General features: G+C 36.4%; 1 protein-coding gene across 4 annotated transcripts in view; it reads left to right on the top strand.

Moving 5' to 3' along the window:
• LOC150086843 (dual serine/threonine and tyrosine protein kinase-like) overlaps positions 1-26,430 on the top strand; it is a 130,332-nt gene that overhangs the window by 42,126 nt on the left and 61,776 nt on the right. For 2 of the 4 annotated variants that reach the window (XM_090371619.1, XM_090371617.1), the window contains exons 7-9: positions 986-1,135; positions 16,997-17,103; positions 23,475-23,561. In XM_090371619.1, coding sequence (XP_090227745.1) covers positions 986-1,135; positions 16,997-17,103; positions 23,475-23,561 — 344 coding nt within the window. The remainder of the gene's footprint in view (positions 1-985; positions 1,136-16,996; positions 17,104-23,474; positions 23,562-26,430) is intronic. The other 2 variants (XM_090371618.1, XM_090371620.1) reach the window with 2 other exon arrangements.

The following is a 26,430-nucleotide window of genomic DNA, read 5'->3' as shown; positions in this document are numbered from 1 at the left end:
TCATAATTGAACCTAATGGTTGGCACATTCCTTTGCAGCTTCTTTTAGTATGACAGGGTAAATACCATCTGTACCCTGGGGCCTTACCCACTTTCAAGCTCAATAGATTTTTTATTAGATTCTTCTTGTTACTTCTTTTGTTAGATTCTCTCAAAAATGTGCTATCAACATATTGAAGTATTTTAGGAGACTCGCACATCTTCATATTTGTAATATACAAAAAGGCTAAAATGTTAAATTAACAGTTATTAATATATTTGTATGAGACCAGTGATATCTTTTTAATAACTAACCTTTGGTCCACTCTGAACAGTTTCTTTTGCCTTTTTTTTTTTTTTTTTTTTTTATAGCCAGAATGGCTGCCCAATACTATTTATTGCCAGAGACTATTTATCTTTGTGAAAGCAGCATCATGTACTCTAATCACAGCAGACAACCCTGTAGTGTGTTGAATCGTAATTTTTTTCTTTCCGGAACCTATTTTCTCATTTGACTTACATTTATCTAAATGTTGTAGGGTTTTTCTTCTGACAGAGTACAGGTTATCTTGTACAGACAGGATTATCTGTACTCCATGAAATATCTCATAATGTGTATGTATCTAGACCTGTTTAAGTGCTCATATAAACTTTAGACAGCTCATATAGGCTTTAGAATACCCTCATGGTGTATAATTCACCTATTACTACATTACTCAGCCAGCCAATTAAATACATCTGTGGTTATTTTACAATACCATCAATTTGAATAGCTTTTTCAGTCTAAATTAGCATATAATATTAAAATATATCTCATGGTGAAAAAACAGAATATAAACTATTGATAAAAAAAATAGATAAGGTTGATGTAAACTCTAACTTGATAATAGTGAATTACTGAATTGCTTTTTTTATACAGTTCATAATGAAATTTCACTAGCATAGCATATGATAGAGAATTGCTTAAGATTAAGAAGTGTAATTTACTAATTTATTTCATCCCTTAGGTGTTCATTTGTCCTCAGATGACCCACCATCTGCTCGGGAATTGCAGATTTGTACAGCTGAAATTCAAGATTTAATATTAGGGACCTTGAATAGCACAGTGGCTGGAAGGTTAATTGGATCTGTTGACTACTTAAGAGAAAGCTTTGTTGGTATGCATATGAAATTGTGTGGCACACAATACTTTAAATTAGTTTTATACAGCTTAAATAGAATTTTGTAGTTTTGATTATTTTAAAGTGCGTAGACTTCTTGTATATATATATATATATATATGCTTCTCTACAAAAATATTAGAGAATATAACAGAGTGCAATCTCAATATAATGTGTCAGGAGACATTAAACCCACATTACAAGTAAAAGCATGTTATAGCCAAAAATAAAAATTTTCCATTTTTTTTTTATATGAATACATGACCAAAAGATAACCTATTAAGAAAGAGTTTTTATATAAGCAAATTTCATTTCATGCATGTTTCTTTTTCTTTTTTTTCCATTTAGTTTTACTATTTTGCCATCAGTTGAGCAAATTATTGGCACTTATGCATATATGCTCAAGTACCATAAATGAGCATATATGCATCGCAGTGGACAGATTTTCATGAAAATTTATATTTGGTTCATATAGAAAGATTTGATGATCCATTCCAAATTTCCTTACAAAAGTCAGCATAAATGAAAGTATGTTTTCATATTAATCAATATGAAAAATGCAGATTGCTGCCAAATTTTCAACATATATTCTGTCAGCTCCTGGGATGGTTCTAAGTTCAGTTTCAATTTTATAGCATTCCCTTCACAGTTTCCCCCTACAGAAATATTACTATAAATTGGAACAGGAGCTCTGATCCATTTCAAAATTCAGTGGTGCTTAAATTATTTTAGTAATTTTTGTAACAAATTTTTATATGAATGGATTGACTTTTTTTTGTTATAAATCTTGAATTATTACTATCTGCTAATGTACCTAAAATGAAATGTGCTTTGTATCCTAACTAACTATTTTTTTTAATACTGCTGTAGTTTAAAATAAAAATATTAAACAACAATGCTCCTTATACTTGAAAAATGAAATTTCAAAATTGTCAGTTTTTTTTTTTATAACCACGCTTCTAAATGAAACATATTTACAGGGAATCTTATTTGCAGTATACTGCATAAATAAGAAATAAGGGACAACTCAGCTACAACTCTAATAGTTGCCATAGCTGAGTTTTGTTTGATAAATTTTGTTTTATATATTCAAATTGGATTTCAGATTCATTAATAAGTAAAATACAGTAAAGTTGCAATTTTGTGATTCAAGTAAGTGGAAGTGTAAAAGTGTGTTGAATCGCAATTTTTTCTTTCTGGAACCTGTTTTCTCATTTGACTTACATTTATCTAAACGTTAAAAAGACTGCATTTATGCTTCATATAACCATGAAGCATAAACCAGGTGATGCTTGGTAGAAGAGGGGAAGCCTGTAAAGGCTTGAATGGAGGAAGGCAAAGGTCTTGACTAGCCAAAATAGTTTCTCCCTGCTATAATTGTGTAATCTGTGTGCTGCAGAAAAAGTAAAACTTTTTCTGCAGCATACAAGGTATACACAGTTATACTTGGGTGGATTGTCTCAGCTATAATGTACACTTGCAGAATTTACAGATTAATAATTATCTCATAAATCTGATATTGCCATATTCATTTCTGTTAAAACAGTATAGTAATGTATGGTAATTTAGTAGAATGTTAAGGCTTTTGCCATCGTACATCAAGAGTAGTGTTCTTAAGTGATAACTGTTAACTCCCCCCCCCATTCCCTCACATGTATAACCAGGTGACTTTAAAGCCACCTGGCAATTGAACTGAGCAATATGATATTTTTGTATACTCTGATTAAATTTCTGTACCTGAGCCATATGGAAATGATATCTTTCATCACAATGCTTCCTAGTTTGTGGCTAGAGTTTATAATTCCTGTATTAGTCCTAGGATATAAGAGACAATGGCAGCATTCTTTTTGAGTTCATGTCTGAGAACTCTTTGTTTGCACAAACTAAATCAAGATTGAAAAAAGTTGTTTGTGTGGTGTGTGCCACACAAACTGCTTTTTATATATCAACTTTTTAGACAAAACATATATAATTTAAAAACTATGCTTTCCACCCTTGATCTGGGTTTGTTTGCTGTGTTTCATTTGATATGTCTCAATGAATTGTTGAATTGTGACTTTTTGAGTCTGACTATGATCTAGTTATGCCTGTCCTGTTGGACTATAATTATTTTCTAAACAGTAGGGGTGCATCCAGAAGTGGCAGCATTATAACTTTACTGAAATCTGGTTAGTTATCAAGAAAATGTTTTCTTCAATATATTATGAAGCTATGATAATTTGAGTGTTTTGCTTTTAATTCAACTCTCTGCTCCCCACCCCACCTGCCTACCCAACCAAAAGATGTCTGGCTGAAATTATTAGTTAATTGCTTTTGCCTTTATGTAATGAACTTCAGAATTGAATTTTATTTAGTCAATAATGTAATCGTGACCTTATTCAAATTATTAATTTCCCAACAAGAAATGAAAAAATCATATTCTCCCTATCTTCTTTGCAAATGTTGGAGACTCAATCATAGACCCGCTTTAAGCTTTGACACCGATCATTTTCCTTACTCTCACTCTTAACTTTAGTCCTCAATTCTTTGTTCATGTGTTGAGCAGTTTGAATTTGGAATGGGACAGACTCCACTCTCCTCAGTTTCTTAGTGTTGATATGATTTAATCTTTTTAAATCCTTTTTTTTTTTTTGCTTCTAACTGATTTGGGGCTAGAACTGTGTCAGTATTGTTCTATTTTATTTGAAAGCACAGTATCACAAAAGTAATCCCAAAAGGCTTATGGGCATAAAAAGTATTTTGATTGATATTGGCACCATTTCTTGATAGTTTCCTTCACCATATTCCTGTGTCAAATCTACATCTTTCCATATCATTATTCATTTTACCAAAAACCTTGAAATTTGGAGGGTTAAAAGTCCAGACTGCATTAATGATACTTTCCAGTGCAGTTTTTTGGTGGTTTCCATAGTATTTGTGTCTATACAGTTGCACGAAGTCCACTTCACTTCACTTCACTTCATACAGACATATCCAGAACTGTAATATGTCATGAATGATGTAGGCAGATTCGTGACTATAGCTAGCTTTCTGACCACATCAGCAATCATATACTGATTAGGCTTGATGACATCTGTCAAGACAATCTCTTAATATAAAAGTTCTTACAACAACCAACCAAATGGCAGATAAATAAAATTTTAATGAACAGGTAGTAATTAAAATAGCCAATATACAGAGAAAACAAATAAAACAAGTTAAAAGATACAACTAAGAAAAAACAATAGTATTAAAGTGGTAAGACATATACAGGTAGCTTTTTGAACAGGATGTACCTCCATCAGTTAGAAAGAATGGTATGGCATACAACTTAAACAGAAGGATAAATATGTGGGTACATCTACACAGTGCACATCTACACATAGTATGGATCATGTGCCTATAGAAGGAGAAAAAATAAGAAAAAATGAACACTTAAGAAAACAGAAGAGGATCATTCATTAGACCTTGGGGAGTGCAGTGGCTACATTATAAGGAATTTGCCATCACTTATCAAAATATAAAATTATAATTCCATAATAGGGTGTATGCAGGTTCTCCTATTTCAATTGACACTGAGCTTACCATATAAATACAAAGTGCTTCCATCCATGAGTGATGACAAAACCAATTTAACCAGTCAAAACTCTCAATATTGAGAGTATGACTTAGATTGAAGTACTGCTCATACTAATAATGTTCTGTTACAGAATGAAGATATTAAAATTTTTAGACTGGTCCCATGATTACCATCACTCATGATTAGAAGCTCTTCTTATTTGTGTGGCAGGTCCTGAAATGGGAGGCCCACATACCCTATTATAAAGACAGTAATTTTGCATTTTATGGACAGTACTGAACTTCTTATAATGCAATTATTGCTTGGTACTGTGCTTTTCAGAGTCTTACCTAATGATTCTTTCCTGGTTATCTTATTTCCTTTCTTATTCTTTCTTTCCTCTGTCCCACTTCCCCCACCCCCTTCTTTTGCCATTCATGAGCCATTTGTGTCTGTGTATACCATGTCATTCTTTTTAGCTGATAAAGGAACACTCTAATCCAAAAATTATTTATCTATATATTTGCTGTTTTAATTTTAGTTTTATGTATTTTTTTATTACTAATTGTTTTTAAAATCTTATCTGTCATCATAAGAACTTTTATATTAGGTCTATTCCTGATACTGGAGGCTTTTTTTTTTTTTTTTTTTTTCCTTTTCTTTTCTTCCCCAAGCCATTTTCTTCTATGATGACTTATCCTTCTCAGGGCTCATCTTCCATAGTTTTCCTTCACTGTAGCTATTTTCCCTCATATACTCATGGGCATTTTGCCTACCCACAGTATAATCTAAAATTCTCTGTTTGATTTCAGTATATTTGTATGTCCCTATTGCATTCAGTGCAGTTAACCTTTTAACTGTTACATTATTTAAACAGTAAAACAGGACTGTATCGAATCCCCCCCCCCCTCCCCTTTTACCTTGCATGGCAGGATCTTTGGTTCTGATGAAATTGTGTTACTGGAACCACTAGCAACATAATTCTTTTACATTCTGCAACTCCATTTTTCACCCAGTATGGAAAATTCAAATGCATAACTACATTTTTTAGCATTCAAGGAGTTAATACTAAAATCTTAATTAATTTGCTTCATGACTGTCATTGTGTCTGTGAGCATTTTTTAAATTTCCTCAAATTCTATTTTTAATTGAAAAGTAATCCTCTGCTTCAGTAAGAAAACATCTATGTCAGGGGTTCTTAACCTTCTTAGTTCCACAGATCCCTTTGCCAGTCAGGTGAATGCCACGGACCCCTTCTCAGAATAATGTTTTTAAATGCATAAAATAAAATTACAAAAAAACCAATTTAATGAAATAGTTACCAAAATTAAAAAAAAACATTATACAGTAATATATGTGTTTCTTTCTTAACACATTGAATAATAATACAATACATTTAAAATATAGGAAAGTTGAAGTTAAATTTTATTTTTTAAGGACATATCAGTGTGAAGACTGTTGTTGTTTATCTTGAATAAGAAAATTAAACTGTGGTGTGGTATTTGACAAGGCAACACACATGTCATGTTGGACTTATAATCGATATCGATTTTTTGTTTTCATCGTTACAAGTGCTGAAAATCCCAATTCGCACAGATATATTATTGCAAATGGTATCAAAGCTTCCATAGCTCGCTTTACAAGACGAGGATAGGCTTCTCTCAGGGAACACCAGAATTCTCCAAGGCTTTTTGAGGTGAACTCCAATCGTAGTAAGTTTTTTGACCTAAGATCAATGAGTTCATCTTTGGTTAAGTCAACATCTTCAATACAGTTTATATCAGAAAGAAAAGGATTTCGGATCCATGGTTCAATTTTCATGCCATCAAGATAGAAATAACTTTTAAAAGAGTTCTGTAATGTTTCCAAGTGTTCGCAGATATCTCTTTTCAAAAAAATCGAGAGAGAAGTTTGCATTTCAACTACATCTTGGTAAGTGCTTGGTAAAAAAAGCACTTCCTGCAACAGTGGAAAGTTTGCAAGAATGTCGGTCTCTACTCTCTTCCATATTGGTAACTTAGCCAAGAAAGCTTGTAATATTTCAGTTGTATCCATAATGGTGACTTCATGACCTTGAATGGAAAGATTTATCTCATTCATATGGTGAAAAATATCTGCCAGGTAAGCCAACCCATGGATAAAATCCTTCCTCAAAATGTTCCAAGAGTGGGTTTTCTCTTTCTTCCAGAAAAAGTGAAACTTCTGCCCTTAGTTCGAACAAGCACTTCAAGACTTGTCCTCTTGAAAGCCAGAGCACTTCTGTGTGGTAGAGAAGCACTTCATATTCTGCTCCCATTTCTTGACAAAATCTTTTAAAAATACGATGATTCGGGTATGCATACACACCTGTAGCACTTCAAGGGTCTCCACCGTTTGACTGGTATACATGCACATAGCAGCGAAAAGGTTAAATTACACACTTCAACTGTTATCTAAACCGTAGGATGTGTTTGAACATACCTGGTTTACACTTGTAGCCAGCATGTCTATTCGTGTTAAAAGTGGCCTACTAGGCGCTGATTTACCGGATAGTTTGCCAACTACGTCGCACGATAGTCTGTCCACAGCAGGACTGCAATCAAGTGCGATCTAGCGGCAGGTCTAATAACTGCCTTAATTTCAAAGTAACGATGAGCGTAAGCGATTTTTCGAGATATGCAATAACTATAATATGATTTGAAAATATCTGTTATTTCTATTGGTGACTACAGATACAGCTAATACAATTGTAATTTATTACATACATTCATAAGTGAAGGAAATTAATGAGTTGATTTTTTTCCCATCCAAGCTCACAGACCCCCTGAAATCCTTCCACGGACCCCTGGTTAAGAAACCCTGATCTATGTGAATCTTGAAATGGTGCCTTTTCAGTTCTGTTTTCATCTCTGATATTTTTACTGCTTTAGCAGTAGATTAAATTTCTTTATTTAACTCTGCTTTTAATTTCTTATACTGCTGACTTGAAAGTTTGTTCTTTCTCTCATTCTGTCTAACAAGCAATTTCAAACAATATCAATATAAATCACTGTTTAAAAATAATCTGTTAATGCCACTGTCTTTTTAATCTTGTCCCAAACTCTCCAAAATTAGTTTGCTCATCTGTCACTAAGAGCAAGGATCCTTTCCCCTTTTCATCACTTGGCAATGTAGTTTTTGAGAAGGTTGTCCACAAAAATATTGAAATTTATTTTAAATCAAAACTACCATTTTCAGATCAACATGGTCAAAAAGCTAAAATTAAATCTCTAAAATATGCTTGAAACCTAAAGTAAAATTTAAACCATATCTCAAACTCTGCCACAATAGCAAAATATATAAAACCCATCTTCTAGTAATGTTATTCAGCTTGGTCATTTGATTGTCTGTGGCAAAAGAACTAATCTAGGGTTCCTTTATTCTTCTGAAATTTTCATTCTTAAATGAGCTGATGATAAATCTGAATTCCATTTCACAAGATCTGAAACATAAAATGTATGGTATGTTCCTTTTTCTAACCTAATTATTCAAAAATGGAGCATTGATTATTCCTTAAGTGTGAAAAAAGGTGTTGGAAATTAGAATTCCACAGAAAAATAAAAGATCAAAATGTGCTGAGTCCTTAATTCTTTCTTTAAAGTGCCACTTCCAAGTGCCTTTGTTATGAATTATTTCCATTAAAAATTAACTTCAAAATTATTCACACAGGTACTCCATGATAAACTAATTTATTCTATCAGCACAAAAATCCAAAACCTATGCCATTTCCTTGAGCAAGTGCAGTATAATTGTTTATCTTAACATTCCTGAACTAGTATGGGTTCTGGAATATTGTACTGATTAAATAAGTTAGTTTATCATCAAGTATCTGTGCGATTAATTTTGAAGTTAGTCTTAATGCTCTTTCTTTAAAATCCTTTTAAAATTAAAATAAAATCCCTAGATAGATTTTCCGTTACCCAATAATAAAATTAATAAATAAAAAAATTGCTATTAAAAAAGATGCTCTTCCGATGTGATTTATGTAAGTATGCAGCCAGTTCTGTCCTTTAAATCTTTGCTCTTATCTTTTATTGACATTTTGATATTAATGTCATGTGTATTTGTTTGTGTAAAACTCTACTAATCTCTGTTTATAGAAGTGCTTGACTGAATTTTATGTTGTGATCACTTTGTACTGTTTTCATTTTATTGTTCTCTGAGCCTCTTCTGACCATGTACTATCAGAGGTGGGTTATTTTTCTCTGGTTTATATACCTCTCATGTCTCTTTCAACTATATGCAAATCAACTTGAGCTTACTGATATTTTACTTTGCATTGGAGTGGGAACGAGATTAGCTCAGTGTGGATGAAGTTTTTATGGCTCCAGCTAATAGAGAAGTTATTCTTAAATTTTTGCCAACTAAATTGGCACATTAATTTATTTTCTAGGAGTAGCTTTATATTCCTAGTTATGATACTAAGTTTATTTTGAACTTAGAAAGAGATTTTGTAGGTTATTACTTAGTATAGGTAAAACTTGTATTTTTCAAAACTTGCTGCCATTATGTAGTATCGATACGGAATATCATTACGTATATCTCAAACATAATTGAGTCTAAGTTCGTCTGAGTTGTCTAAGTTCATCTCGGGCCTACTCTCTCCCCTAGTGGGCAAGACCTCCAACAGTGGTGAATTTATAGATTGGATCCATGCCCTATCCATCTTGGATGATCAAATCATGATCTCCTTTGATGTGGTGTCTCTTTTTACTTCCATTCCTGTCAAACTAGCCATCACGTGTGCCAAGGAACTTTTGGATAACCCTGAACAGCAGGACCTCACTAACTTCAGAGGACATTTCCACTGCCCTTAGATTGTGCTTGACTGGTGGGGCCATCATGTTTGGTGACTCCATTTACCAGCAGATACACGGTTACGGCCATAGATTTCCCCAGTTAGTTCAGTCACAGCAAACATCGCAATGGAGGAATTGGAGGGTCATACATTTATGGGTCCACCAGATTCCGTTACCTTTTGGTGTCACTACGTGGATGATGTGTTTGTGGTTATTCCCCAGGATTCGGGCAACAGACTCTTGGGCCACCTTAACTCTGTCGCATTTCATAAAATTCACTATTGAACTAGAGTCAGACAATACCCTCCTGTAGTTTGATTCACTTGTCCGACATGAGGGCACACGTTTGAGGACAACAGTATTGCAAACTGATGTGTGCTGGCCAATTTATGAACTACCGGTCAGCACGCATGCACAGCCATCTTCTCTGCACTGCTCAAGCCCTGTTAACCTGCACTTGGACCCACTCTAGTTCTGCAGATGAGAGGCACACTGAGAGTGCTAGGGTCGAGACAGATCTTGCGATGGGTGCCTATCCCACCAGTACCCTAAATAGCTGCGATCTACAGGCCCGTGACCATGTAACGACCCACAGGACCGTTCATGGTAATGACTCTGCCGTGACCGCCTCTATCCCATACTACCTGAACCTATCACAGCAGGTTTCTAGGGTCTTAAAATCTCATGGGATAAAGTGCTTACAACTGCCAGGCAGGAAGTTGCGATCTCTCATCTCCAAGGCGCCTCCATAGCTGGGTGGGCAGGAGCACCAGTGCGTAGCACACACTTCTTGATTAGACCAGGGTTCGAGTCCCGTGACCACCAAATATGAAGGATGCGGAAAGGTCAGGGAATGACCACCGCATATCCCTGGAGCAATATGGCCTTAGTTGCTAATGCTCCTAAAAACCAAATAACAACAACAACCACCACCTCATCTCCAAAGTAAAAACATCAGTTCCCACCTTGCTTCAGAGTGGACTAGTCTACCACATTTCTTGCTGTGACTGCACTAGTTGCTACATCGGAGAAACTGGCAGAAGACTCAGCACTCGTGTTTCAGAATATGAAAGAGCCATTCGTTTAGTGAATGTAGAACACTCGGCCATTGCTGAGCACTTCTGGTTGACTCAACATGACACTGACCCACGCCGCGATGTCATGGTTATCAATTAGTCCCGCCATTACCGGCGCTGCGCCTGGTTGGAGTCACTGCACATCTCGTGCTTTAATACTTCCTTTAACAGAAACAGAGGATGTCATGTCCATCCTTATGGCTGAAAAACATTTGCAACGTTCCCATACGTCACAGCCACAAGCTTTGCCTTCTAACTGCTAATTGTTGCTACATGCAGTTCACCATACATGACTGCCATCGCATGCACATAGGTTCTATATTTCTAGACTTTTGGATTAACCATTAAAAAACTGATGAAGGGCAACATACTGCCTGAAAGCTCTTTTGTATTACTGTTTACTGTACGTATTTTGACATTAAACCTATTTTAACTGCACCTTGTTATTTTTATTTCCGTTCCGTTCTGTGTCGCATAGTAAAATATATGAACAGTAAATCTCGAACTTGATAGCGTAAGGAATAACATAAAACTAGATAGCGTAATATGTAGCACTGTAGTAGGAATCTGTTAACTTAGTATAGTATTGGCAATTAATCAATTAAATTTATAAATCCTTTTAATTTTTATTGTTAATAAAATTGTATTTAAACAGAAATCATGCCCCAGACTAGAGCAGCAAAGCAACTTGCGCAAATTAGCAAAAGTGCTGTGGTTCACAGAAGAACTGTAGGGGACGATTCTCCAACGCATCACATTCTAAAAAAATGTGCAAAATGTGAGATGTTTGTGGATCTCTCTTGAAAGGACATGAACTAGCCATGGAGAATGTTTTTGTGTGTGATAGGTGCAGAGAATGTGAAGGAATTAGGCACCAACTCAGCGTTCTGATGGGTATCTATGAGAGCTTGAAGAGTTGGATGGATGCCTTCGAAGGAATTAAAATGGGGCTCCATCAAGTTCTCAGCTGCCTAACTCAAAGCCAGAGCACACTCTTATACACCAGACAACACTTCAGCAACCTTCAGGGCAGAATGCGCTGGTCCCACAGGAGCTAGTTATTATTGGTGACTCAATTGTCAGGGAAACGGGAAATATATTGTGTGAAAAGGATAGGTGGAATAGGACCAGTGTATGTCTGCCAAGGACAAAAGTTGATGTTTAGAGCAGATATCTTTTAAGGGCACAAAAGGTGATATCGTCGTACACATTGGCACTAATGACATTTAGTGTAGGACAGGGGGGGCCAATTTAATTTGTGATGTGATTGACTTTATTTTTTAAATTTGTGCCACGATCTACCATCTCAAGAAGTTCATTGTACATGGTTAAAAAGGTTAATCAACACATTGAAAAATGTTGTGTATAAATTTTAAAATTAAATACAATTCAGAATTTTTATTTTAGATTCATACGTATGTAAATTTTTCATTTATGTGAAGTTTGTGTCTTAATGTCATCTGCTAAGCTTTCAAAATCAGGGATATACTGTGATAAGGCCAACTATAAAGAATCTTCTGTATGCAAGTCTGTAAGAGTAGAGTGATTCTTTGTCTCTTTTTTTTTTTTTTTTGTTTTTGTTTTTGTTTCAAATATGCAATGGCCAATTCACATAGAAATGTGGAACCAAAACAGGAATTTAAAAATTCACTTCATTTTTTTACAGTATTTATCTGATGATCTGGCTTTTAGGAAGATATCGTTTCGCAATATAATAATTTCATTTTCAAGTAATATTTACTCCAGGTAAAAAATCTCAGCGTTTTTTTTTTTTTTTTTTTTTTTTCTGCAATTTGTTTCATATCTCAGTTGACCAGAAATATATTGAACAATGTCTTCAATTTTTTTAAAATCACTGAATCTGGTTTCAAAATCATCCACAACTTTCTCAATTTCAGAAACATATTTCTCACTATTAAATTCAAAAACAGGATACTTTTGCAAATGATCTTGCATATTTGCAAAATGTTCAAATTTTTTCCCTTTGAGATCCTTAGCCATTGCCAAAAATTGATATTTATATGCAGAAATACTACTAAACATGTCACCTACATTTTTATTTTTTTCTTGTAATTCCAAATTCAGATCACTTAATTTACTGGTAAAATTGCCAAAAAAGCCAGATGACACAACCACACCGTATCTTGCAGCTGCTGATGATCATCTCCACTTTGATCGACAAATTTTTTTAATTTCATTCAGAAAATTTTGAAATCTGTAGAAACTTACTCCGACTCAGCCACTTCACATCTGTGTGTAATATCAGATCTGGTTCATTTTCATCGAGGTGCATTTTGAACAGTCTCCTTTTAAGAGATTGTCCTCTAGTGGAATTCATGATTTTGAAAGCTATGTCCATAATACTTTTAGTATTTAATCTTTTGCTGGCTAACACTTTTTGGTGGATGATACAGTGGTAACTCAAAAAACATGGGAATTCATCATCCTTTAGGCACAATGTGATGAATCCGTTAGGATGCCTTGTCTGATGGTCTAGCTCCATCAGACAAGGCATCTTAACGGATATCAATACCAACAGATGGAGCTATTGTTTTAGCTCCATCTGTTGGTATTGATATGAGCTTAAATAGTGGTAATTTAATTTTTTCAATAAAATTTTTGAATGCGTTAAATATATCAAGACCTCTAGTTCTTTCTTTTAACGAATCCATACCCAGCAGTTCTTCTCTAGTGGTAGAATCATCGAAAACCATACGAATAACAATAAGCAATTGAGCTATATCACTGTCGTCTGTTGTAAAGAAAAGGACATACAATTAGCAATATAAGCACGCAATTGTTCGCTCACATTTTTACTCATTTTTTCGATGCATCGCATCACAGTATTTCAAGATAATTGCAGATTTAGAAGGGCACTTTTAATTCCATTTTTGTTCTTAAAATTTTCAAAAAGAGAATCTTATTTCTAAATATGCATCTTTGATGAATTGACCATCAGAAAATGGCTTGCACTTTTTTTGCAAGAAATGACTCACTTTAAATTATGCTACAGTTACTGCTTTAGATTGTAAATTAGGTGTCATGAAGAAATTTTGTTGTGTCAATAATCTTGATTTAAGTTCTTTTAATTTATTTTTTCTAAGGTCACTATTAGACGAAAAATCCGATTGGTATTTACCATGGAGCACTTTGAAGTGCCTTTCTAAATTTCCTTTTTTGGGTATAGCCATGGAAGCATTGCAAATCAAATACAGCAGGCCCCCGTTATAACGCGGTTCGCTTTATGCTGATTCGCTATAACGCTCTTCTTATATTATAACCCATATCTGACTATAACACTGTCACAGATCACTATAATGCTCTTTTACAGATTGCATTTTTGGCATATTTAACAAAATCGTTTCATTTGATGGAGTCGATAGCTTGAAAATGAATAGCAAAACAGTATTAAAACGTTTCCCACGCCGACTTGAGAAATTTTCCCACGCTCAGTGAAATTTTCTTGCACGCTAATTTAACTTGTTACGTAGTTCTGAGATCAACATTTTAAAAAATGATCAAGCATATTGCTTGTAATATTTGCAATATATGCATTTATCCTAAGTCTAGTCATCACTCAGTACAGTATTAGACATCGTGCATAACGGACAGTTTACTAGAACATTGTATCATAATTAATGCAACCAACGCAGTTACATTTTCGAAGAGCTAATAATGACCGATAGGAATGAAAAAGCAACAACGTCTGGGTGCAGTACAAAGACTATAAATGTAAGAAAAAGACTGAATTTGAAAATTAAATTAGATGTTTTGAAGCAAATCGATTCCGGTCAATGACAAGCGGATGTGTGCCATAATTTAGGACTTGCAACTTTAACTGTAAGAACAATTATAAAAAAATAAAGAATTAATTTTAGCAGCGGGAAAGATAGCTGTTCCACTGCAAGCAACTAGGACTTAGGCCGGCTATTAGGATTGAAATGGAAAGACTTTAATTTTATTGAAGATAATATTCCAATGCAGAATTCACTTAAGCTAAATATTAAAAGAGAGAGAGAGAGAGAGAGAGAGAGAGAGAGAGAGAGAGAGAGAGAGAGAGATTAGCCAATATGATGATCTGAAGAAAACTCGTCTAAAAAAAAAAAATGTGGAACCATTTAAAACTGGTAAGGGCTGGTAGAATAGAAGCCGCTAGTGCTGATCAAGGAGCAGAAACTTTCAAAAAAAGAACTTGTTAAAATTATTGAAGGGGGGTATTATGTGTTATACTTCTCAACAAGTTTTGAGCATAGATGAAGCAGGACTTTTGTGGAAACGAATGCCTAAAAGAAGTTTCATATTGAAAGAAGAAAAAAAACATGCCAGGTTTCAAAGCGGCGAAGGATCGGTTGACTTTATTGTTGGGTGGTAACGCTGCAGGGGATTTAAAATTAATACCCCTTTTAGTTTATTTGGAAGAGGGCCAAAGTTCAACTCAAAATCCACACATTTTTCATGATTAAATTCATCAATGAAATTAAATCAATTAAATCCATTATTTTAATTGGAATTTTAAGTTTACTTTTGATACGCAAGTAGTTACCACATAATTATATACATAGGTAATGCAGAATATTTTATATGTATAAATATATGAATATTAAATATTTTGACCGACATTTGTGCATCTTTTCACTACCGTTTATTATTGATTAGGAAATATCCTATGACACTGACCGCAATTCACAAATACATATGTTACCTTATAGGAAAGCGGCGCTCGCTTAGCGCAGATTCACTTAGCGCTCTGTTTTTCCGGAACGAACGATCAGCATTAAGCGGGGGTCACCTGTAACATTTTTCTTTTATCATTACAAAAAAGTATTCTGGTTCCCACTCTTGATGAAAATGATATGTTTTACTCTTTTTCTTAGTATTCATTTTAAATCAAAGGGTATTAAATTAATGTTTAAGCACTGTCCAGTTATTAATATTAAGTAAGCCAAATAAGAATTCGACACATACGCTATGCTCTCCTCAACGTAACTGCGTGAATTTTCACTAGACAAGCCAAGTGCCTGCACGGCGACAAGAGTGGTCATGTGGTTCAATGGATTTGTAATAAGTGTATGCAGTAGGGTGCATAATAATAACAACATTTAGATTTTAACTGATCTATTTTTTATATATATTTAAAATTCGTCATGATCGACTGAAATTAAAGCCACAATCAACTTGTTGGCCACCCCTGGTGTAGGAGCTCTGCAGATTGCCTAAGCAAGTAAGTCAATGCTGAAAACAAGTTGCAAGTTAGGGTTCAATTTGAAAGTGTCTGCAATCCTGCCAAGATGCAGTATATCAAAGTATATTGGAAGGTATATCAAGCTTAATGTCAGAGTTTGCAGATGTTAATAACAGTAATGACAGTATGCTGCTGCAACAGGATCTGGAAAAGTTGGGTAGATGGGCTGAGAAGTAGCAACTGAAGTTCAACATTGACAAATGCAAAGTACTGCATATGGGTAGCAGTAACTCCAGAGAAATGTTCCAATTATATGGTGTTACACTCAGGGTAGTGGAGAATGAAAGAGACCTGGGTAATTGTGCAGTCAGATATGAAGTTTTCTGAGCAGTGCAGACAGGTGCCAGAGTAGGTCATGGGGTCTTGTTAATGATATACGGGAATTTTGCGAGCAGGGATAAGGAGGTGATTATCCTCTTGTATAAGGCAATGTTCAGGCCACACTTTGAGTACTGCTTTACAGGTCTGGAGGCCTCATTTTAGGAAGGATGTAGAGTTGCTAGAACAAGTACAGAGAAGGGCAACAAGGCTGGTGAGGGGAACAGAGGGGTGCTGTTATGAAAAAGGCTTAAGTTCTGCAAATTGCAGCTTCTGGAGACTAGGCATCTGCAAGACGATCTGATTGCGGTGTATAAGGCCTTAAATGGATTGAGCAGCCTCAGTGCCGATGGGATACTTCCACTTGCTCAGATTAAGAACCTGAGGGGGGCCACAGATTCAAACTGAGGAAAGACAGCTGAAAATCGATAGCTTAAATAAATTCAAGGCAGAACTAGACAAACATTTGGAATGAATGGATCAGTGAAATGGGTTTTTTTTTTGTTTTTTTTTTTTTTGTTTTTTTTGCTGTATAAGCTTGCTTTCTTGCACCATGTGCCTCTACTAATGCTAATTGCTTGGATCATGAAGTGCTTCTGGGTTGTGAAATGGCAGTGGATTTGTTTCCATATAAAACCATTTTAAAGAATATAAGGCTAAATAAATTTATTTTAAAGACATAATTGTTTATATGTGTAATATGAACAACACGTGCAGAGTCATTTTTCTTTTTTTTATATTTGAGATATTATTATGTTTGTGGATTTTTCTCCCCTCCTGTTTTTTTTAACTTATTCTTTAGTATGCAGATAAATTGATACAACCTATACCTTTGTAATAAGTGTTGTTTGTGTGTACATTCATTAGGTACTTTAGAAAGATGTCTCAGAAGCTTAGAAACACCTTATGCAGAAAGTGTCGATTCATATCAAGCCAGTAATGCTTTAAGACAAATATTAAATGCTGCTTATCAGGTAAAATAATTTTGCAGTATAATTATTGGAATGTGTAAAAATGGTGAGAAGCTTTTGTTTTCATTATAGTTACCAAGTGGCTGTAATAATATTTGCTGTAAAATTTTCTATTAATTTTGTTATATTTCATAAATGATATATAAATTCAGTATTTGTCATTCTTTTCAAATGCACGTGATTTATTTTTTTTAAGTGACATAGTCACTTAAAAAAAAATTGAGTTTATCTGAGTTTATCACTAACTTAAAAAATTTCACTAACAAATTTCTGAGTTTTTCACTAACTTAAAAAGAGGCTTAAAAGAACTGTGCATTTGAGACATTTAAAATCTCTCCTCTAAGAAAATCTGAAGCTCTCAGATTCAGTGGATTGAGATGTTTTAAGTCGCCAACCTGTGAAATCATGTAATTCTGGAACATATCATGAATCAGAGGCAGAGTTTCCATTACAGTATGATTTGGTGTATTTCTGTTGGAATTAAATATCACAATTAATAGTAATAGTAATAGAGGCATGTGATGCAAGAAAGCAAGCGTATGAGCTTATGTAGCATCAGCCAGAAAAAAAAAAATCGCACAACCATTCCCTCTAAAAGTTTGTCCAGTTCTTCCTTGAATTTATTTAAGCCTTAAATCATTTGCCAAGTGATTTCTAGTGATCAGATGTGATATAAAACTTTTGTGACAAAAGGCCTGTTCTCTCTAAGGTAGTGTTTTCTCTAAAAATCCTCTATTTTGTAAAGAGTTCCTCAAAGTAAAAGTAAACAGAGGTTCAGAATAATAAATTTATTTATTTATCAGATGTGATATAAAACTTTTGTGACAAAAGGCCTGTTCTCTCTAAGGTAGTGTTTTCTCTAAAAATCCTCTATTTTGTAAAGAGTACCTCAAAGTAAAAGTAAACAGGTTCAGAATAATAAATTTATTTAAGTTATATTAATTATAAACAACGAATGATTATCAGTTGGTCATCCATTCATATCATAATGTGAGTGCGATTAGCATTAGGTAGCTACAGCAAAGATTTGGATGCATATAACAAGCAATTTCCAGGAGACATCAAAGCATAACTACTCACATTAAACGGTGGGGGGAAAACCCTAACAATTACAGTGACCATAAAGCATGCTTGAAAATGCAAGATCATTGCATATTTCTTTCAAATGAAAATTAATACTGGACAAATATTAAAATCCACACATCACTTTAGAATTTTTAATTTTCAGACTTTTTAACCCACAATCGTATCCACTTGTAGGTTAAACAAACTAGGGTTCAAGTAATTATTTGATGGCTTTTTCTCACGAACCCAGCTTTCTCAGGTCATATTATCAAACAGTAGTAAAGGAAGCCATACTCTATATATACCATAATAACAGTCAAGAATCCTGAACCCTCCTTGGTCCCATTTTCCAAGCGATTTCTAGTGATTAGGTGAAATATAAAACTTTTGTGACAAAAGGCCTGTTCTCTCTAAGGTAGTGTTTTCTCTCGGAATCCTCTGTTTTGTAAAGAGTACCTCAAAGTAAAAGTAAACAGAGGTTCAGAAAGGAAAGGCACCTTTCTGTTTTTCACTTAACACAACTAATACTACTGACACACTGACTTACACAGGTGTTCTTGTTTATACTCTGGCACGATTACAGGTCAGTGGCTTTTACAATAAATCATCAATACAAACATTAATTGTATTTAGCAGTCATGAGCTTGAACTCTGGTCCACTTATACAGTGTATGCTAATCGCTCTCCTCCTGTCCAATGACTGCTACGTCATTGGTCACTAGGTGGCACTGCTCCCACCTCCACATGGCAGGGCTTGAAACCTGGGAAAGGGAAAAGCACTCACTCCCAAGGTAAAAAGGAGCAACCATGACATCAGATCTTGACCCTTCTGGACCCACTGAAATGGTTCAAATAAACTGTAAGAATGAAGCAAAACAAAGTACAGTACAGCAAAACACCCAGCATCGATATTTCTAATCATCCAATGAACTATAGGAGAGTGTTTCACCATTTATAATACAGAAGATACTGTAACACCTGACACACTAAAATCTGTTCAAGGGAAATATTTCAGTCAAAACTGCTAATACAGAGCACTAACTTCTAAAAGTAACACCACCTTTGGAGGGCTTCCAGTTACAGTGTAAATCCCCCATATAAGCATTCAGTTCATCCACAGGAGTAATTTCTGACTGAGATCTCAGTTTAAAATTGTTCAAAAGAAGAAATGAAAATGGAGTTAGAAGAACAAGGAGCGGTAGGAGTTAAAATAATTTCTATCAGACGGGACAGTAACATTATCCAAACTAGAAATATCATCTTGACTTTTAACATGTTCTGACCTTCAGTGTCTCTTAAAGCTGGATGCTTAGTACACCACGGTAGAACATATGTCCCATATCCACTGTGCTGTTTTAGATGCTAGAAGTATGGTCATTCTCAGACAGCTTACAGGAGAATACCCATCTGTGCTGCATGTTTCTCTAAAGAGAATAGCAAACAAGGCTGCACAATCATGGTGCCCAGACTGAAAAGCAAACATCCAGCATGCTCCCAAATGTAAAATCTGGAAGAAAGAAAAAACATACAGAAATGTAAAGCTAAACATAATGTAACATAAACCAGAACAGTAGTCTTGCCAGCTAACACATGAACCAAGCAATGTAAATGCAAAGATGTGTGCTAAAATAATTCTCAAATGCCAGTTATGTAGAAAAAACACAAGTGTACATAACACTTTTGTGAAACGAGTCCTCTCAAATTTCTTGCCCCATCCCAGCTACACAAATAAGCAGAAAGCATGCCTATCTTAGTCTCAACATAAAAACTATCACTCCTGCTAAACTGAACAGCAAAGAGAAAGAAAAAAATAGTTTAAGTGACTAATTCTTGCAACCAAATGGATGTAGAAGACAAAAATATATCAGAAGGGTCAGTCTTAGAACTCTCTGTTGAAGCGAAAATGGACACGAGAAAGCCATACTTTCCTCAGAAACGAAATATTCAAATCAGAAAAACTAAGACTGCAACCCTAATACAATGGAACTGCTGAAGTCTTAGCAATGGGTCCATGTCAATTTGTTGTATGACAGTTTGGTGAAAGACAGTTGGTGACTACAACAATTTGGTGTGTGTGTGTGTGTGTGTGTGACAATTTGATGTATCACACAGAGATCAGAAATTAACAATCAGAAAGTAAAAGGTTTAAGAAATGAGAAAAGGAGGAATACAAAAATTTAAAAAAATAAAAATAATATATTTTTATTTTATTTATTTTGTATAAGAGGATTCATGCCGCTCCTTCAGTAGGCAGATTGGAAGGTGGGTACTTGCCTGTTTCAGCATGACTGTCCATATTTTAACACCTTTAATCCGGATAAAATTATTTATTACCTACTCAGTTGAATCATGTTTTCCTAGGAGCATGAATGGGTTGAGGGTTGGGAAGATATTAAATTACAGGTGCAGAAATCAGGTTAGAGAAACAGACCATTGTACCATCCCTTAGTCAGGAGCATTGTGAACTGCCACAGACTCTGGTGAAAATGCCTCTCATGGCCAGACCGCTTTTCCATGTAGGTGGACTCAGACTCCAATTCCGATCCCTACACATTCTCCAATGAAGCTTGCCTGCCTATCATTAACCTATCCATGCTACTAGCCTACTACTAACTTCTTTCAATGAAAACTATGGTGTGGGTTGCAAAACAAATATCAGAAGATGCACATTTCCCAGCAGCCCATCCATTAATGATCTCTGCCTTTGGTCTCTGGAACAGCTCCTCCCCATGTGTACAAAGGGTACTAGGAAAGTTTTGCAATATGACGCAACAATGAATCACAGGAAGCTGCTTGTTGCTGCATGTTGAGACATGTTCATACGTGCATAGTAGCCGCCGCGCCAAGTCGATGGGCTCAGTTATTCATTAGTAGTGAGAGTGTAAAGTTCTTCCGATGGCATCGTGGTCACGAAATGAGATAAGGACAGTTTTGCGGTATAATTTCGTGCGTGGTTTAACCATAGACCAGTGCTTAGAAGAAATGACTCTTGCACTAGATGATGATTGTCCACATCGTACAACGATATTCAGGTGGTATAGAGAATTCCAAAGGGGAAATTTCACTCTGGAGGATTCTGAGAGGCCGGGAAGGCCACGAACGTCAGTTACGGAGGAAAACTTTACTGCTGTGAGGAAAATGCTTGACGAAAACAGGCGAGTGACCTACCAACAGATAGAGGATACTTTGGGCCTAAATGCACCAGCAATTCGTTCGATTCTGCAAGATCATTTGCACGTGAAGAAACTTTGTTCTCTCTGGGTGCCGCATCAACTGACTGAAGAGCAGATGACACGACGTGTGACTTGGTGCCGGGAGATGTTAAAAAAGTTTGATAAGGGACAATCTTGGTATGTGAACAACATCGTGACAGGTGACGAGACTTGGCTGTACTATTACGATCTGCCGACCAAGGCTCAAAACAAAGTTTGGGTCTTTGATGATGACGACACACCCGTAATTGTCAGAAAATCCCGATCTGTAAAGAAGAAAATGATAGCTGTATTTTTCAAATCGAGTGGAATTGTGGAACGTGCCGTTTTGGACACGCAGAAGACAGTCACAGCTAAGTGGTATACCGAACAATGCCTGCCTAAAGTCATTGGATCTATGAAGAACCTGCAGCCAAAGTCAAGAATGGACACCTGGTACCTCCATCACGAAAATGCTCCAGCTCACCGCGCCAAAGCCTGCACCAAATATTTGACCACGACAGGACTGAAACTTCTCGAGCACCCTCCCTACAGTCCAGACCTTGCTCCCTGCGACTTTGCACTGTTCCCGCATGTGAAAATGAAGCTAAAAGGGAGGCGGTTTTCCAGTGATGAGGACCTTCTATGGGCTTGGGACAACGAGTGTGCTTTACTCCCTAGTGAAAATTGGCAGAACTGGTTTAAAGATTGGTTTCGGAGGATGGAGAGGTGTATTGAATGTAGAGGAAATTACTTTGAAAAAATTAAATAAACAAAGCTCTATTGCAAAACTTTCCTAGTACCCTTTGTACTTTCTAAAAAATTCAACTTATAGAAGTGAAAGTAAAGTGAAAACAAAGTTCTCTTGGATCACAATTTTTAACCTGTCCATGGCACTTTTCTTAATAGGATCTCCTAAAAAAAAAAAAAAAAAAAAAAGAGTAGAATGTGCATTAAAAAACAAAGGTGGATAGTACGCTCCATCAACAATTCAAAATATCAAGAATGTTATCATTATCATAAATTCACCCAGCACAGTATGTTAAAAGTTTGCATTTTCTGTCTTGCTTTTCCATAAACTAAATTGTCATAGCCACCAGTTGTCTTTCACCAGATTGTCTCATACACCAAACTGTCATGCACTGAATTTTAGCATATAGCAAATTGTCATTCACCGAACTGTTGTACAACGAATTGATGTGAACCCCTTGGCAACAGTATAAATAATGTCCATCACCTCATAAAACAGTGTCTTTTTCTTGAAACATATCTAAAACCACAGGAAAAACACATCCATGCAAATTTATGGCATCCCTTCCATCTGCATGGAGGAGATGCCATTTGGTAAACCTACACATTCCATTTCAGGAGTACCTCTGAATAGGCCCCTGGAGGTAATTGCAGTCTGCATAGCAGTTGGTTTCTTTTGCCACCAATTATTTGTCAGAAGTAGTAGCACAGCAATAGACTTAATTATATGTACTCCCAGTTATCACATGGGCAGTGAATTATATTCCTCTAAGCAGTGATCATTGGCATGACTGAGGAAATTATTTTGAACATAATATGGAACTACTAGTAAGTCTAAACTAAGCCTATCAGGAATGCTTCTAGAAGTTTCAGAACATTGGAATTGGTGAATATAGTGCCAAGGAGGGCTTATTCAAAGGAAATCCATCCAAATATCCAGTAAATTTCATAATTTCGAAAATATTAGTTCAGTTCCCAAACTTTGATTTCACCTTCTAGTACTTTGCATGTTAAACTGTGTACAAACATACATTATAAGTAGCATTAGAAACATATGCCTGTATTTTTCTGATAACTGCAGTTTTGTTTGAAACAGTTAACATTCTAGCATTACACTAATTATTTTACTTCTGTTCTCAGAGGTTTGGCATAATCATTTCTAATGGCACTGAACAACGTTCGCATGACACTAATGTGAGTTAGTAATCATTCCCAACAGCATTGAACAAATTCTGGCATGACACTAATGAGACTTAGTAATCATTCCTAACAGCATTGAACATTTAGTCTTGAGAATTTTTTGAAAGTACAGCTTTTTAGAAAATAGCATTTTTTTGTATGTGATTACATCCCTTTGTTTTGGCTTAGCTTACATTCTTGCTCAAAATGCAGGTGGAAGTGAATATCAAGACAAGTTCTACCTTTGTGAGAGTCCTCATGGAAAAAATGAAACAGGTAATACAGTAAACTGATCAATTCAAATTTTTGTGCTAAATACAAATTTACAAATTAATTTTGATTTTTAATTTAATTTTTTTAATTAATTTTGATTTTTAGAGTAAGCCAATAAGTACAGGGTGTTTCAGTTAAATGTTTCAGAACTTCTAAGAGGGGTAGGGTACATCCTGACAACTCGAAATCATATACCAATGGGCAGAATCGAAAATTCCGAGCTTTAGTGCAGGGAATCTTAATTTCGCACAAGAACGCCAAGTTAGTAGGATGGATGATTACACGAACGCAGAGTTAGCCGATATGCATTTGGCGTACGGGGCTGCAAATTGTAGTGGGCCAGCCGCACAGCGTTTGTACGCGGAACGATATCCGACGAGGCGTATTCCCAGTCATAATTTCTTTCCAAGACTGCACCAGAGGCTAGCTGAGAGAGGTTCATTTGAAAGAGCTGACAGGGACAGGGTAAGAACAGCACGGTCCAGCCGTCGAACAGAATGTGCTGCAGCATGTACAGGGGAATCCAAGAACGAGTACAAGAAGTCTAGCAAACACAGTCGGGGTTTCCCATTGCAGCGTCTGGAGGATTCTCCGAGAACAAGACATGCATCCGTTTCACGTGCAGCGTGTCCAGACACAGCAACCGGAGGATTATGCACCTCGTATTGCTTTCGCACAGTGGTACCTTGGAAAATGTGCTACAAATCCTCTTTTTCCTGCTGAAGTGTTGTTTTCCGATGAGGCATCCTTCACAAGAGAAGGAATTTTCAATATGCATAACGACCATATCTGGGCGGTCAAGAACCCGCATGCAATACGACGTTGTGCAGCACAGATTCGATTTTCGGTCAATGTATGGGCCGGTATTATGGGAGATCACCTCATCGGACCTTACCTGTCACCGTGTCGTCTAACCGGACCTATCTACTTGATCTTTCTGCAGCAAGTATTGCCACAACTTTTGAGAGATGAACAGATTTCTGCATCGACGCAACAGACAATGTGGTTCCAACACGATGGAGCCCCTGCCCATTATAGCGGAGATGTTCGTAACTACCTGGATGTCACATTTGGTCAACAGTGGATCAGACGTGGTGGTCCCGTGCGTTGGCCTGCTCGGTCACCCGACCTATCATGTCTTGATTTTTATTTCTGGGGTCATATGAAATCGCTAGTTTATGACACCCCTGTTGACAATGCTGAGGAGCTGGTTGCAAGAATCGCAGTAGCTGCCGAAGAAATTCGAAATTCGCCTGGAATATTCCAGAATACTATAATAATTAATGATAGACACCAGCCAGGAATTAAACTAAAAATTTACTATACAATGAAATAATATACAATGAAATATGATGCAAATAAAATAAAACACTGATTAAATTATAGTTAAAATATAGTTAAAAACAATAAAATTAATTAAAATAAACTAGGTTAAAAGCGATAAAACATACAATCTGGAGCTTTCGGAGAACTGCCGTCTCCTTCTTCAGCATACTACCAGTGCTACAACACATCCTTAAGTAGCCGGTCCATGGCACTCATGCACGTGATCATCAGACACATGATCTACATTCTCCATGCGCGTATCGGAAATGGAAGTGGCTCGGGAGCGTGTCAAACAGAAACGGTCATCCCTTCTGAGGACAACTGCCTCAAACAGGGGGTGTAAACGGATCCCCCTGTCCCTATTAATAGTATTGTGACTGGATGAACCGATTCGCAAGCTCTCGAGCCACTTGCGTTCCCAAAATCCATGGGCGCGGTCGGTAATGACCGCATCTTCAGGGGAGATCCGATGCTGCTTTTCCCAGAAATGCTCTGCCACAGCAGACCTCGCATAGTTAGCAGTCTTGATAGCGGTCGTGTGTTCCCCCAGACGGTCCTTTAAACGTCGGCCCGTTTCCCCCACATAACACTCCTCACAATCCGGGCACTTAATCTCGTAGACCACATTGCTAGTATGGTCCTGGGCTACGGGATCTTTAACTTGGGATATCACTGTGTGCAACCTCCGACCCGGAAGTTGCACACAGCGAGTCTGGCACTCCCGCAATGCCCGTACAATACGTTCTGAAAGGCCCGGATAGTAAGGAATGTATGCAGTAGCCACAGGGGCAGGCCACTCCCTACGATTGGACTCAACCCTATGAATATATTTGTCCAAGACCCTCTGGGGGTATCCACATTTCCTGAGGTCTGCCGTGACTTTGCAAATTTCTATTTCCTTTTCTTCAGGGGTACTACAGTGGGTCCCCACCCTATTCAACAATGCCCTGGCTACACTGTTCTTATGATGACAAGCCTGTGCTGAGCTATAATGAACAAATTGGCCACGGCACATAGGCTTTCTATAGATCGTTGTTTTTAATCTAGATCCATCTCTGCTCACCAAGACATCCAGAAACGGGAGGGACCCAGCTTCTTCCACCTCCGAGGTAAATTGTATAAATGTGGAAAAGCTGTTGAGCATATTGAGCACCTCATCTTCCTTTCCCTTTTTTAAATAGTGAAGGTATCGTCCACATATCTCCTCCACTCGCGCATGGGGAAATTCAACTGATGAAACACCCTAGTTTCCAGTTCCTCCATTGCCAAATTGGCCACAATGGCACTGATGGGGGAACCCATGGCCGTGCCATGGACCTGCTTATACATAACTTTTTGAAACACCATGGTAGTGCTTGCGAGGCAAAATTCCACACCTTTACAAATATCATCAATGCTTAGTAAAGATCTAGCACTAAAGCAATCATCTCGTTCCAAGGCCGATCTTACACAATGCACCCCATGTTCAATGGGGATACATGTGAACAAGGATACCACATCAAACGAAATCATGAGTTCGTCTTCACCTATAGATTGGCTTCTTATA

Source organism: Mastigoproctus giganteus, chromosome 4 (genome assembly GCF_048544385.1).
Source record: "Mastigoproctus giganteus isolate SK-2022 chromosome 4, ASM4854438v1, whole genome shotgun sequence".
Taxonomy (NCBI): domain Eukaryota; kingdom Metazoa; phylum Arthropoda; class Arachnida; order Uropygi; family Thelyphonidae; genus Mastigoproctus; species Mastigoproctus giganteus.
This window is presented reverse-complemented; position numbering and strand designations above follow the sequence as displayed.